Source organism: Microtus oregoni, unplaced genomic scaffold, assembly GCF_018167655.1.
Source record: "Microtus oregoni isolate MIOR12 unplaced genomic scaffold, Mior012 000016F_ref0000370, whole genome shotgun sequence".
In the NCBI taxonomy this organism is placed as follows: Eukaryota; Metazoa; Chordata; class Mammalia; order Rodentia; family Cricetidae; genus Microtus; species Microtus oregoni.
The window spans coordinates 1,910,876-1,925,349 of NW_024543075.1; the positions used below are offsets into that span (position 1 = coordinate 1,910,876).

The window sequence follows — 14,474 nt, forward strand, 5'->3', positions numbered from 1 at the left end:
AGACCATGGACTCTGGAAAATCAGCCCTTTGTTGTTCTGATCTGATGAAACACTGGCACATATTTCTGCCCCTGCCCCTGCCTCTGCCCCTGGGCCAGTACAGGCTCCACCTTGGTCACAGAGTTGTGACCTGGTTCTTAAACCCCAACTGCTGCTGAGCAGCCATATCTTGAGTCTGGAAAGGGAGACACTGGTAGGAGACAATACCTATCACCTTCTATCACTTACAGGAGACACCAGGTTTCTGTTCTGGGATTGAGGGTAGCCTGTTGTGTGTGTAATGGGGAGAAGGGGAAAGGTGAACAGTTAGAATGGGATAGAACTTGATCAGGTCAGGAATTTGTTGTGGCTACTGGGACTGGAGACAGCAGGCTGCTTTGAAATTTTTGGTGAGAGAAGGCTCACATACTTAGGATTTGGTCTATGCTATCTGAGGGTGGGGGGAGACCTCCCTGATTCCTATTAGCAATAAGAATGGTCAGCAAAGGTGGCCTTGACCAGGAAAGACTTGGGGCTGTCTGAGAGGTTGAGTAGGAGACTCAAACTGGGGTGTTTGTCACTGGTCCAATAGGCCCATGTACAAAGAGGGAAGTCAAAGGTATCCTTGATCACGCAGAAAAATAACAAGGCTCTGAAGCCACCACTGAGCCTAGGCCTTGTGAGCTGAACATTCTGAGTATCTTTTCCATCCTGCCAGATGTGCACAATCTTTGTTCTAGCTGGGCACTCTGCTGATCAATGGCCACAGTACCTCCTGCTCAGGTCTGGGATGCTACAGGTTATACCAGGTCCTATAGTGAGACTCAGTACTAGAGATATACACCCCCAGAGTCCCAGAGAATATCTGGAGCCTAGACCATGCCCCCTCCTGATTCCTTTCACTGACCACAGAGTTCCATGGCTGCCCCAGACTGGGGACACTTGTGCTAGTGAGGAGAAGAGAGACTTTGGAGCCCAATGCCCAGGATATGTTAAGAAAAGGAAAGCTGGCTTGTCCTATGTGGGCCAGACTATCTTTGCCTACCTGCCCAGTTGCAGCCCATATTGGAAGGGAGCCAGAGCCAGGCGTTGCTAGGGCAACCCAGCAGCAACTACACTCCCCACTCAACTGAAATTCCACTATTTTTAGCCTCCTAGTTATGTTCAGATAAAATCCGTGTATACAGACAAGTTGTCTGGCAAGATAACGGCACACCTCAAACTGCAGAGACTTCAAAGAGTAGCAGTGGGTTGTACCACGGGCCTAAGAAAGCTCCCTGGGTGAGTCAGAGCCTCCAGCGGCTCGTGAAAGGTAGGATGTTGTGCACAGAACATGGAGGTCAGTGGAGTAGCCTAGTGGCCTAGCCAATGCCAGCTGTGACATTCTGGAACATGAGATTGTGGGCAGTCAGTATACAAGGAGCTACCATAGGGTATGCCTATAGTAGTGGATGCTAAAAATAGCCTGGCCAGGCAGATCGAGCACAACCTACCACAGTATCTTGAGGACTTTCCACATTAGTCAGGTCCAGGGTAAGTAGAGGCCAGCACCATTGAGGAATCTACCCTATCCAGGTTCTGAGTCTTCAGAAGGTTTGGCCTACTCAGCAAGGATCCTATCCAGGTAGCCTATGGGAAGGTTGATGGGAGCCTAGCTGTAGCTACCTCCTGACTAGAACACAGTCAGGATGCACTTAGAGCAGAAAGCTCAAAGGGTAAGGAATGGAGGGAAAGAGCCAGGTCATGTTCAAGGTTTCAGTGTGACTGACTTTGAGGTCTTACTCCTTCCTTCCCAGGGCAGAGGCAGGGATACAGGCCTTGGGACACTAGGCAGAAGCAGCCAGCAGGTAGGCAGCCTTCTGATGTCCTAAGCACACAACTGTGAGATGTATTGCCCACCCACCACACATAGTGTGCTTCTCAAGAACCCCACAGAGGAGATCAGTAGAATGCGGTGGTGCAGTGAGCTGCTGCCCTTGAGGTAGTGCACTGGCTGAGGAAGGCAACTATCGGAGCTGATGGAGTGGATGTGGGAGCCTACCTTGTCTTCCACCCGGTTCAGACGGGCACCAATGGTGTTGCTGCCACGGTCCTTGCTCTTCTCTATGGGATAGAGCACAAAGTCATGGGTATGAAGCTGCGGGTGTGGGTTTGAGAGCCTGGATGGACTGAACCTAAGGAGCAGGAGTTGGGGAAATGGGTAAAAATGCCCCTTTAAAATTCTCTCGCGACTACAACAGCAGGGTCAGGACAGCGAGAGGTGCTATAGTGGCAGAGTGGATCTGGGCGTCATCCTTGCTCCTTCTGGCTTAGGAACCCCTGAGAGTCTTCCAGGAGGGACAGAGCACTCTCTGTCCAGGAGTTGATTCAGCTGGGTTGTGAATGATACCTGCTGGGCTTAGACCCATCACCAGGCCATGGTGTCTGCTGTCTCAGTGGTCCCCAACATTGGATTATGCCCCACAGTCCCGTTTGAACCTCTGCTAGCACTGTCACCAGGAATAATGTGCCTTGCTTTTTCTCTTCCTGGTGCCACATAGCCCCTTATCCTGAGGACCTGGGGGTTCCCACCAAGACAAGAATTAGCCCACCCAATACCACTGTGCATCCCTGAGCACCGGAGCCATCATGGCCCCTGAAACCCTGGGCTGGCTGCTCATCTGATCCATGTGCCTGGCCCTTCCATCACGGGAAAATGTGCCCTTGGTTCACACTACCGTACCCAGAGTCTGACCATGATGCTTTAGAAATCTGTTATTTAAAGTGGCACAGCAGGTTCTGTTGTCACCAAAACATCCCATTATACAGCCTGTCTACAGACACTTTGCCTACCAGGGTCTATCTGCTACAGGGGGTCCTAGCGGCCTGTTGTGATAAGAGGGGAGGCAGAGGGGGGTGAAGGGGACAGAGAGTCAGTCATGGGTTGCCCTGTCCAGGTACCAGTGCAGACACCCACCTGAGATGGGGAGAAACAAAGATGGCTTTCCGATGGACTGGTCCAGCCTGGGAGAGAAGAGAGGGACACCAACTCACACAATGCCTGGGGCACCACAAAGACAGGCCATTGTGTATAGGAGGACAACATGACACTCACTCCAGGGGTATCTTCCATTGCCACTCCAAGACCTGCCAAGAGGCACCTAAGACCCTGTGGCCAATGCTCTTGAGAGAGCCAGTCAGGAAGTTCAAAGATGAGAGGCAGAAGCCGAGGTGCCTAGACTTCTTCTCTGGATGGATGAATGGAGTGAGAACAGAGAAGCTCTGAACCTTTGCCTTGTCTATGGAAGGTACAGTCATTTCTCCCAAATATACACAGAGCTAGGTTTGCAAGATAGACCATAAAACTAGCCTTCTAGGTCCAAAGCTGTGCTGGGCCACAGGGACCACATTGCTTCAATGGAAAAAGGGTTGACACCAGAATCCCAGACCGTGTTGGTTCTGAATGGTCAGGATCCTTAGCCCCACCCCAGTGGCAGGAAGATCCATGGATGGAGGCTAACTCAGGGGTGGGGTTCACTAAGAACTCTTTCTCTCCCTGTGAGGCCAGGGCCCTCCCAGGGCCATGTCACCATACCCATTTCTGTGCCTACCTTCTCTGTAGTTCTTTAATGCGCACCATAAGGTTGAGATGGCCCTGAGAGTACTGCTCGATGACGTCCCGCACATCATAGGGCTTCCGTGCTTGCTGCAGGTCAGAAAGACACATGTTACTTTCCTCTGAGTCCTGTAGGCTCAGTTCTAAATGTAGACAGTGAGGGGGCAGCAATAGGGAGGAATGGCTTAGAACATATATAGTAGCAGGCTTAATCCTTGCAGGCTGCCAGTGTAGCCTGTCTGGACCTTCACTGCGAGTCATTTCTCCAGCAGGACCAGACAGCAGCTCCTGCCGGTCTACTAGTCCTCATTCCAAGCCTCTTCAGGAGGAGCTGGCCTAGCAGGCCAGATACATGGTGCTGCACAGCTACAGTGCATCTGGGCCCTAGACTGATGATTGACATGCTTGCTGCTTCTCGGGGTGGGGAGTTAGTACACCATATGTTCCAGACGGCTCCCAATGCCACACGGACTTCCCCTAATACAGTCTAGCTCCCATGAAGGAAGGACCTGTCATGCCCAGGGTAATTCTGCGCACCAGGACCACCACATCTTCTGTGGCCTACATACCCAGTGACTGTTATGAGGCCAAGTTTGGGACAGCACTTAAACAGATCCTTGGTCCTTTGCGTATGTAGTTACGACAGCCTTAGAACTGAGCTTGATAATGTCTCCAGTTTACCATCTTCTGAAGACGGAGATGTAAGCCCTGATCCTCCCTCGTATAAGATGAAATTCTGAGCCTTGTTCCTGTCTTCAGTAAAACAGGATACTGAGTCTATTCCTCTTTTCTGGAAAATGGGTTGCCGAGGTCTACTCTGCTATGTCTAGGAGGGAATGAGAATAAAATAAGATCTAAGATGAGAAAAGCCAAGGAATCCTGATGCAGCACCTTGTCAGCCAGAGGTGGCAATGACTGAGTCCAGGACCTGGGTCTCTCTGTAGTGTACACTGAAGGTCACTCTCGGTACTAGGGAAGGGAACGTGTGGGCCAAAATGCTTTACGAAGTGTGTGGCACCTCTAGGCATGCCTGGTAGCACACGGGGTAAACAAGCAAGGATGGCAGAAACTACAGTTTGAGGCAGTGCGGGCCTGGGCGAGGAGCAAGACAAGTCCTTATGTTGGTTTATGAATAGTCTGAGGGTCTGAGGGCCATTATGTCCAAGTGTGCTAGTCTCTGCAAACGTGTGTGATCAAATGTGTGGTGGGGAAGTGGGAGAATGCAGGCCTGCAGGAGCAGGATAGGGGACTGTAAGCAGTTAAGAAGGATCAGAGAGCCAGGTAGTGGTGGCACACGCCTTTAATCCCAGCACTTGGGAGGCAAAGGCAGGTGGACATCTGAGTTTCAGGCCAGCCTGGTCTACAGAATAAGTTCCAGAACAAAAATAAACAAACCAACAAACAAAAAACAAAAAAACAAAAAAAAGGGAGGAAGATCAGATACCCCACCAACTACCCATGGTCAGCAGTTCTCCAGGCCTGCCAAGACTTACCTTAGAAATGCCAAACTCCCTTCCAGGACCTGGTTGGGGCTGGCGAAGCCTCTGTCAAATATCTGCCTGGAGCTACTCTAAGAGACCATCCCAGTTTTCTCCTAGGGCAAGTGTCTCTGGTGGCAACAGGAGCCAGAGATGAGCCAAGATAATGCCATCTGTCCAGACTGACCGGCCTGTGCATGTGGGTGCTCAAGGCAAATTTTCAAGGGCTAAGAGGCCCTGGCTCCTCAGGCCAGACACAAGGGCGGCTGGCCAAGGACTTATCGGTCAGCAAGGCAGGCAGGCATGCCTGCATCAAGACCAGCAGGGCCGGGTGGGAAGCAGGTGGGTGAATGGCTGAGGAAAGAAATCTGGGTCACTAGGGTGGCCTAGAGCCCTTGGGGCCCTCCTCACAGGGGCTCCCTCTTTATCTATCCCACTCTTTCTTGGAGGCCTGCCACTACCTGTCCATGTGTCCCCAACAAGAAAGTCAGCCCACTGTAGAGCCCTTACTTTTCTTTACTCAGAAGCCTCAGTACCCCCACAGGGCCCCTCCAGCACCTGGACTGAGTGTCTAGGGGAGAAGCAGAGAGCAGGAAGGTCAGAGTTGTTTGGCCTGTTCTGGCAGCTTCCTGAGACACTCTTAGTACCTAGTGTCCTAGGTCTGAAAATGCAGGGCTCTGGGGCTTTTCCTCCTCAGCTTCCAAACATATCGGCAGGAAGGCAGGCAGGCCCCTTGTGTGGGCCATGGAGAGTGGGTCTGTGTGGACCACTTAGACGACCTCTGACTCAAAGGGGGACTTGCTTGGAAACCATGAGGGTTCCTGTGTTCCACTGGGCATCCAGACTGCAGAAGTGAACCCCAGGTAGCCATGGGCCTACCTAGCATGACAGCATAAAACCTAGCAAGCAGGTACCATACTGTCTCATGTGAAACCTAGTCCAACACCTACAGGGGCTACTTCTCAGCCTGGGTACTGTTGTGACCTAGCAATTTCTTTTAAACATTAGCAATTTAAGCTACACTGCTTCCCAGTGTCACACCCTAGCCCTTTCTTGCCCCTAAGAGACCATGGGCTCCTTGCCAACCTGGGAAGAGCTGGTTCTATGGGAGGCTGTTTTGTCCCCCAATCTCCTTTAGCACCCCGTGAAACTGTAGGGGACATGACTTCTAAGTGGGGGGAGAAAGAGTATCAAGTGCAATCTCCATGGTGCCTCCTGGATTTGCCCCCTGCTGGGTGCTGTCCTTACTCCTTTTGACACTATGAAGTCCCTAGCCATGGTGGGGAGCTTGGACATAACTTGGTCTACTTGAGTTGTGACAGTACTGGCGGGGGGGTGCAGGCTAACACGTGGGCAGCAGAACGCCACCATGGTACTGTTGAATGTGCACCCTCCAGGGTAGCAGTGAGTAGCTAGGATGAGGAGCCACATCCTGTTCTCATTAGTGTCAGGAGTTTGGCAGGAGGGCCAGTGGCCAGCCCAAGGGCTATTCTTAGGGCTGGAACATAACAGTTGAGATGCTGAGGACTACAGTACAGTGAGTAAGACCCATGTCGCCCAAAGCTCCTCTTAGTACAATGCTGATAATCTGGGATGAGAACTGTGTCTGAGCCCCTACCTCTCACAGAGGAGGGAGGTTTGGGTTGCTCCGGGACTGGGGTGGGGGCTGTTCTGAGGGGGCAGCAGGAGCCTGTGTCAGTCCCATGGCCTGGTATGGAAGATGTGGCCCTATAACAAGACTCAGGGCTACCACTGAGATTGTCCTTGGAGACTAAGATAGGCTGCCCCAGCTTTCTCTCCTCAGGGACGAGGACCTTGTGGCAAGAGAATGCCTTCTTTTCCTTGCTGCTTCTATTGCATGTTCGCAAAGTGGGGAGTAAGACTCTGTCCTCCTCATGATTTCTGCTCACGACTGTCCCACAGCAGAGGAGGAACACAGCCTGCTACCTTATTTCCTGAGAGCCCTGGTCTCAGAGCCTCAGGAGAACAACTCTGGAGGTGTGCTGGCAGCAAGTGGATCCCAGAGCTGCAGTTTTCCCAGCTCAGGAGCCCTTGTTCATTAGCAGTATAGGTAGGGTAGGATACAGAAAGCTCCAAGGTGGCTGAGGACAAGGTCACTTCTTGTCCAGGTGACATTGCCAGGTTGTCACTTTCACAACCTTGCACAGAAGGAGAAGTAAGGCCATGAAGTTCCTGTTAACAATCAAGGTGGAGGGACAAAGAACCCTTGGGCCATTATCCTTGAAGGAGCCTGCTGTCTTGGGCAGTGGTGGAGATTCAAGGACTATGGTCACAGCATCTTGGTACCTAAGACTGAGGGCATACTACTACTCTAGTCTTCTTGGGGCCAGTTGCACAATTGGACTTGAGCTCACCTGGAATTTCTTCTTGGCTACAAAGTACTGCATGCGCCTGATCACCTTGATGGTGGCCCGATGATGCTCCCGTAGCCTGTGGAGGAGGGGGAGCAGAGTGTGAGCAGGTTTCATGCTGGTAACCCTTCAACACATGTCAAAGGTACCCTGGCCAAACATGGATGAACTCTCCAAGAACAAAGAGAACATTCTATCCAGGGTTTGCCCTGCCTCTAGAGAAGCTGGAGGCTAGGGATTCCTAAAGGGGAAAGGGAGGGTTGCCTCACCACAGGTGGAGAGAAAGATCCTTTCCCTACTTGTGTTTCAGAGCTGGGATGGGTGTCTGTACCCCCAGTTTGCAAGGGTTGCAACTCTTAACAGCAGAGTCAGAGAATGCCTTTGGAGGGGTAGGACAACAGTCATGCTATGAGGGCACTGTTCACAGAGACTGTTCAGGATTCTTCATTGGTTTGTTTCTAAGGCTCCTTCGAGAAATAAGGTCCTTTTAGAAACATCACTGGAGAAAGCAGGCCTGTGATCAGACATCTGAGTGCACAGAAATAAGACTAGAAGGCATCCAGGCAGTGGAGAAACCGGGAGAGTTTATAAAGCTCAAATTTGACCAGCCAGACTAAACCGCACTGGCAACAGAGAGTTGCTGGGAGCCTTTGGGAAAGCTAGACTCGAAGGGCCCCGAGCCCAGAAAACAAGAGGCAAGAGGAAGCCAGCCTAGCCTCCAGGCTGTGCTTCCTTCTCAGAGAAGTGTGGGAAATGTCTACACCAGATGGAACGGTGGGGCTTCCTGGGCTGTGGGGAAAACAGTGGAGCCTGGGCTACAGAGCCACCAGGATACAAGTGACAGGATTCCAGAGAACAAAGGCTATCAGGGTATCTTTTTTTCACACAGTTCCCCCTTGGAAATAGCTGTGGGTTCTCACAGAGCACAGTGTTGCTGGGAGGGAGTAAAAATGAAACAGAGAAGCTAGCAGGCTCTTGTCACTGAGGACAACAGGCTTGGGATTCAGACTATTTTAGGATGGGGGCCCCAGGAAGCAGCCAAAAATTTTGGTTGAGGTCCCCCCAAAACCTCAAGTCTAAACTAGCCCAGATTTCTTTTTCATATTAGAGGAAAACCTAGTCATCTGTGCAGAGATATCTTGGAGCGTCTGCGTTGTTTTTTTGTTTTGTTTTGTTCTTATATAAAAGCTGAAGATGAAGGGGAAACACAGATCCTAGCTGGAGAGCTGGAGGTGGTGCTTTCTGCAGTCTTACCTGCTACAGGCTCTCTAGCCTCAGGAGATAGCTGTTTACACACTGCCTGAATCTGAGCTGACCTTGTGACCTAATGTGACTGCAGAGTCCGGGGAGCTCACCATGTGTGGAAACCACAGGTGCTGGGAGTGTGACTGGGGTGGTTGCAGGGAAGTAAGTGGAGGTGCCTAGCCATCAGCCAGCACTGATTGCAGGCATGTGACCGAGCCATCTTGAACTACCCAGCCCTAAGCAAGCTACCGATGACTGCTGCCGCCTGAGTCATCCCAAGCACAACCACAGAACCACCTTCCAGCAGAGCTGAGTCCAGGCTCCTGACCCAGGGAACTGTGAGCAAGACAAATAAGTATTAAACCACAACATTGGTTATGGTTTGCTGCTCAGTAGTAGACAGCTGATAAAGAAATTAGAAGCTGGACTCATAATTCTAGATATTTAGAAGGCTGAGGCAGGAGGATTATAAATTCAGGCCCTTCTTGGGTAACAGAGTGAGGTCAAGGCCAACCTGCACTACTTAGTGAGATCCTGCCTGAAAAAAATGAATCAGCAGTTAAGAGTACTTGCTGCTTGTACTTCCAGAAGTCCTGGGTTCAGTTCCCAGCACCCACATGGCATCTTACAACCATCTGTAACTCTGGTTCCAGGGGATTCAATGCCCTATTCTGAACTAGAAGGACACCACACACACACATGCTGCACATATATACATGTAGGTAAAACATATATACATAAGATAAATAAACAAAACTTTAAAAAGTTAAAAAAAAGAAGGCAGGGGAGCTGGGTGTGTTGGTACATGCCTTTAAGCCCAGTACTCAGAAAGCAGAGGCAGGAGGATCTCTGTGACTTGGAGGTTTGCCTGGACTATACAGTGAGTTCTAGGCCAATTAGGACTACATAAAAAGCAGGGGTGGTGCTGGGAACATAGATTAGTGGTAGAATGCTTGTCTAGCAAAAACTGGTTTCAATCCCTAGCACAGAGGATAAGAGAGAAAGGAAGAAAGGGAAGAAGGAAGGAAAGAAAAATGAAGAAAGCTATTAATTAGAATTTAGAGGTTGTGAATTCATTGTATAATATTTAGTATTGATTTTAGGAGCAGAAAACAAAAAAGGCGGATGACAGAAGGCTGGGACGTGAGGTGTTGTCTGCAAACACTGAGACCTCTAAGTGTGTTGGAGGGAGAAAGAACTTTGATTTTTAGGGAGGAGTATGAACATGGAGGCTGTTAAAGATAGACGAAAATCCCTCTTTGCTCCTGCCATTAAAGATCTGAGTCTGTTTCCACCGCAGTGTTGTAAGCTTCGGCCTCAAAAGACCTGCAGATTTCACTTTTACCCTCTCAGAAAACTGCTGCCTCCTGGACAAGTCCGAGCTAGCCTGCTAGTGAGTGAAGGAGGAGAGTTGAAGGGTTCGGATGACAGCTGACAGCTTCAGGCATGTGAGGCTGACACTGCTCAGCCACCAAGTGAGTGTTCTGCCCCCAGGAGTGCGTCCGGCAGGGCAGCCCAGAGTCTGACCTACAGAGTCATTGCTAGATAGATGGCTGTGGCTTGCATCAGACTTTCTAGATGAGAGCTTTAAGATAACTGTGATGGATAGAGTCAAGAAAATAGATGAAGAGATGAGGGGTTTCACCATATGATAGAAACTATCTCCAAAGACTGAAAAAGAAATTCTATAAGAGTCAGGCATGGTAGCACATGCCTGTAATTCCAGCACTTGGGAGGTGGAGGCAGGAGGATCAGGTGGTTCAAGGTCATCCTTGGCTACACAGAGGTTTGGGGCCTGCCTGGGTTACCCGAGGTGCTGTCTCAACCACATTCCATGATTCCCTTTAACAACAAATAAATAGATATATATATATATAAATAAATAAGAGAGAAAGGGCAACACAATAGTGGAAATTAAGAATGCAATTGGTGATTTGATAAAAGAGACAATGTAGTAAAAAATAAAGAAAAATAGTAAGAAAAAATGGGTAAGAATAAGATGGTAGAGAATGTGCATCTAAGTGAATTGATATTCCACTCAATAGATGAGAATTGTTAGTCAGGATTAAAAAGCTAAGACATGAACTCACTAAAAGGGTAAACAAAGAGACCGAAAAGAAAGGGGCAGAGAAACAGGTATCCTAGCATAGTTCTCTAAACATAGGCATCCGCGAACCAGCACCAGGCCCTGCCTAGTCAGACAAAGATCTCAGAGTTACAAAGATACCAGCTCAGGGTTACCTGGTAAAGAGCTTATCTCACAAGTGCAAGGACCTGCTTTCCTTCCCCAGAACCCTAATTAAAGGTTAAAAAAAAAAAATCTAGGTATGGCAGCATGTGTTTGTTATCCTAAGGCTGGAGAGTGGAGATAGGAGATACCTGGGGCTCACTGGCCGACTATCTGAGCCCACTTGGCAAGTTTCAGACCAGTGAAGAGACCCTGTCTCAAAAAAAAAAAAAAAAAAAGCACAGCACTTGAAGAATGGCATCCAAGGTTGTTCAGGGTTTCCACTGGCGCCTATATGAAAAAGTGTCAGTTCAGCAGGAAAAGATCAATTCCAAATCTGTATGCACCTACAAATAGAGCCTTAAAACATATAGAGAAACTGGGAGAACAAAATGGTAAAAGAAAAATCTACAGCTATATAATGATTATGGATTGAAAGGATGGCGAAACATCAACAGAAACAATATGAACAATCTGAGTGTCAGTCTGCCCTAACTGACAAAACCACGCCATCAAAGGTCAGCACATGGAAGTATTTACAAGGACACCAAGTGCTAGGTTTTAAAAGCAAGTTTCAACAAATTTCAAAGACATTAAATCACGTTTTGCATGTCCACAATAAAATCAAACTACAAATTAAAAATATTCCTAGGAAATCCCCAAGTGTTTTGGAAATTAAATGATCTAAGTAACCCAAGGTCAAAGAAAAAATCTTACATGAATTAGAAAATAGTCCTAATTGAATAATAAAAATGTATCAAAAATTATAGCTAAGTCTGAAGACCTGAGTCTGATCCCCAGGACTTGCATGGTGGAAGGAGAAAAACTAACTCTCAAGAGTTGTCCTCTGACTTCCACGTAAGGGCCATGGCACACGCACCCCTCCGCACACACATGTAAATGAATATGATAAAAATTTAAAAATCGTGCTTCCAAAAATATAATTCAACAAATGTTGGTGGTGTATTGAAATATGGACACTGAGGGGAAGATAATATATGGCCTTAAGTGTATTAAGGAGAGGCTGAGATCCAGCTCAAGTTTAAAAAAAAGCCAAAAAACAAAAACACAAAACCAACTTAAACCTGAAGGAAGTAGAAGGAAAGAGATAATAAAGATAAGGCTGTAAGTTGATGAAATAAAAAAATGAATGTTGCATTAAAGAAAATCAACAAAGCTTTCCAAAGAGACTAATAAAATTGATGAAACTTTTAGCAAGATGGATGGAATGGGGCGAGGGGGATCACAAATCACCAATGTTGGAAGTTTAAAAATGAACACCACTGTGGAGCTAGAGACATAAAAAAAAAAAAAAAAAACATTCAGAGGATAATATGAGCAAAACCAATTTTGATAATATGGATAAAATAGATTAACTCATCAAAACACGTTTTAAGAGAAGAAGAAACAAATACAAACTGCCCTATGTTAATAGAATTACACTTGGAATTTTAACGATCTTCCTACAAAGAAGTGGTCTAGATGATTCACCAGCGAGTCCTTCCCAACACGTGAGAAGAAGTCCACAACTATATACAAAGCTTCTTACAGGGCTTTTATGAGGTGGTCTGGCCTTGATACCCAAATCTGACAAGGATATTCCTGAAAGAAAACTCAAGGGTAATGTCTGTCCTGGATGTGGAGACAGCCTCTAAAAACCAGCAGCCAGTGAGAACCAGGGCTCATGTCAAGATGCAGGATCAGCGTGGCTTAATCCAGTTATGCAAGGCTGGCTTAACATTTGAAAATCAACCAACAGAGCTCACCACATCAACAGAACAAGAAAAAAACATATAATCAACTCAAAAGATGCAGAAAAGCACTTGATAAAGTTCAAGGCCTCGTCCTAATTAAAAACACAACTGCTAGGAAAGTAGGAAACAATTAAAAAAAAAAAAGAAAAATGAAAATTGAAACAAAAAATCCTAAACACATCAAGTGTAATGATAATGTAGAAATCACTTTGTTCCTGAGATGTGTGCTCCATATTTTCTAACAGTGTCCATAAAATCTTATACAAATAAAATGTAATTTAACAGTAGAATAAAGCACTTAGGGGCCAGAAGCAGGTGAATCTCTGTGAGTTCAAGGCCACTTTGGTCTACATAGTGAGTTCCAGGACAGCTAGGGCTACACAGAGAGACCTCGTTTGAAAAAAGCAAAAACAAACAAACAAACAAACAAAAACAACTAAACAACAAAAACCAAACCAAAAATCCAAAAAAAAAAAAATAATTAAAAAGTAAATTTAGCAAATCCTGACCTTGCTGGCCATGACATGGTAGCTCAGGTAGCTTATGCTTGTAATCCCAGAAATCTGGGGGCCAAGAATGAGGACTGAAAGAGGAGCAAGCCTGGTTCAACTAAAAGTTGAAAGCTAACAATCCATTATCTTACTGTCTGCTGGGAACAAATAATTAGACCACAAAATGCTAACTGTAATAGTGCCAAAGTTACTCCATCTATTTAAATTGCTCACAGGTGAGAGCTATAGGCAGCCAAGCACTGAACACCAGTGAGAGCTGAAGGTGACTTGAATTCATGAAGGCTATAACATGTTCTTATCTGTGGGGCTGGAGAGATGGCTCTGGGATAAAGGGTGTTGGCTTGCTCTTCTAGAGGATATGGGTTTGATTTTTAACATCCACATGGCAGCTCACAACTATCTGTAACTCCAGTCCCAGGGGCTCCAAAGCCTTCTTCTGGTCTTGAGAGTACTGCACACACATGGTACACACATGTACACGCTGGCAGAACACTCATACACATAAAAATAATAAAAACATTTTAAAAACCCTCAGTGTAGCTGGGCATACACCTTTAGTCCCAGTTACTTGGGATGCAGAGGCAGACAGATTTCTGTGATTCAAAGCCAGCCTGGTCTTATTCAGTGAGTTCCAGGACAGCCAGAGCAATACAATGAGACCCTGTCTTAAACAAAAAAGCAACAAAAAAGCCCTTCTTATTTACAAGAAGATTTTCTTCAAGCTTTGGTACAGATTTCTCATTCCAGTTTCTATAATTTTTGTCATCTTTCTACCTTTTGAAATCGACAGTTTGACCTTAAAATATTTATGAAAATGCTAAGCACTATCCCCATGGCAGTTCTGAAAAACAGCTACAATATTGAAGACTTGCAGAGTTCAGGTATCACAGTGAGATGGGTAATGGCTCTCTGGTACAGCACTTGCTGCGCATATGTGAGGCCCCTGGGTTTGATCTCATATAAATCACCCTATAACCCCAGCAACTCAGGAGTTCAAGGTCACCTGGGGCTATCTGAGACCCTGTCTTGCAAACAGACGAACACAAAAGGTGGTCATAGGGTTGGAGAGACGGTTCTAGGGGTAAAGTGCTTGTCACACAAGCATGAGGAATGAGTTTGAATCTCCAGAACCCATGTAAAGCAAGACAGAGTAGTGCACATTTGTAATGCCAGTGCTCCCATGGTGAGATAGGAGAATCCCTGTGAGCTCGTGGGCAGGCCAGCTGGCAGCTATGAATGACACAAGGCGGAAGACAGGGTAAATACCTGAGGACATCCCCTGACCATCATATGTGTACTGTGTCCTGCATGC

The 14,474-nt window shown here is 47.3% G+C and overlaps 1 protein-coding gene across 1 annotated transcript in view; it reads right to left on the reverse strand.

The window, feature by feature from the left end:
- Kcnq1 (potassium voltage-gated channel subfamily Q member 1) overlaps positions 1–14,474 on the reverse strand; it is a 320,987-nt gene that overhangs the window by 62,426 nt on the left and 244,087 nt on the right. Inside the window, exons 12-15 of the mRNA XM_041666328.1 lie at positions 7,428–7,503; positions 3,570–3,664; positions 2,936–2,982; positions 2,021–2,082 (exon numbers count right to left, since the gene is read on the reverse strand). Of these exons, the coding sequence (XP_041522262.1) occupies positions 2,021–2,082; positions 2,936–2,982; positions 3,570–3,664; positions 7,428–7,503 (280 nt within the window). The remainder of the gene's footprint in view (positions 1–2,020; positions 2,083–2,935; positions 2,983–3,569; positions 3,665–7,427; positions 7,504–14,474) is intronic.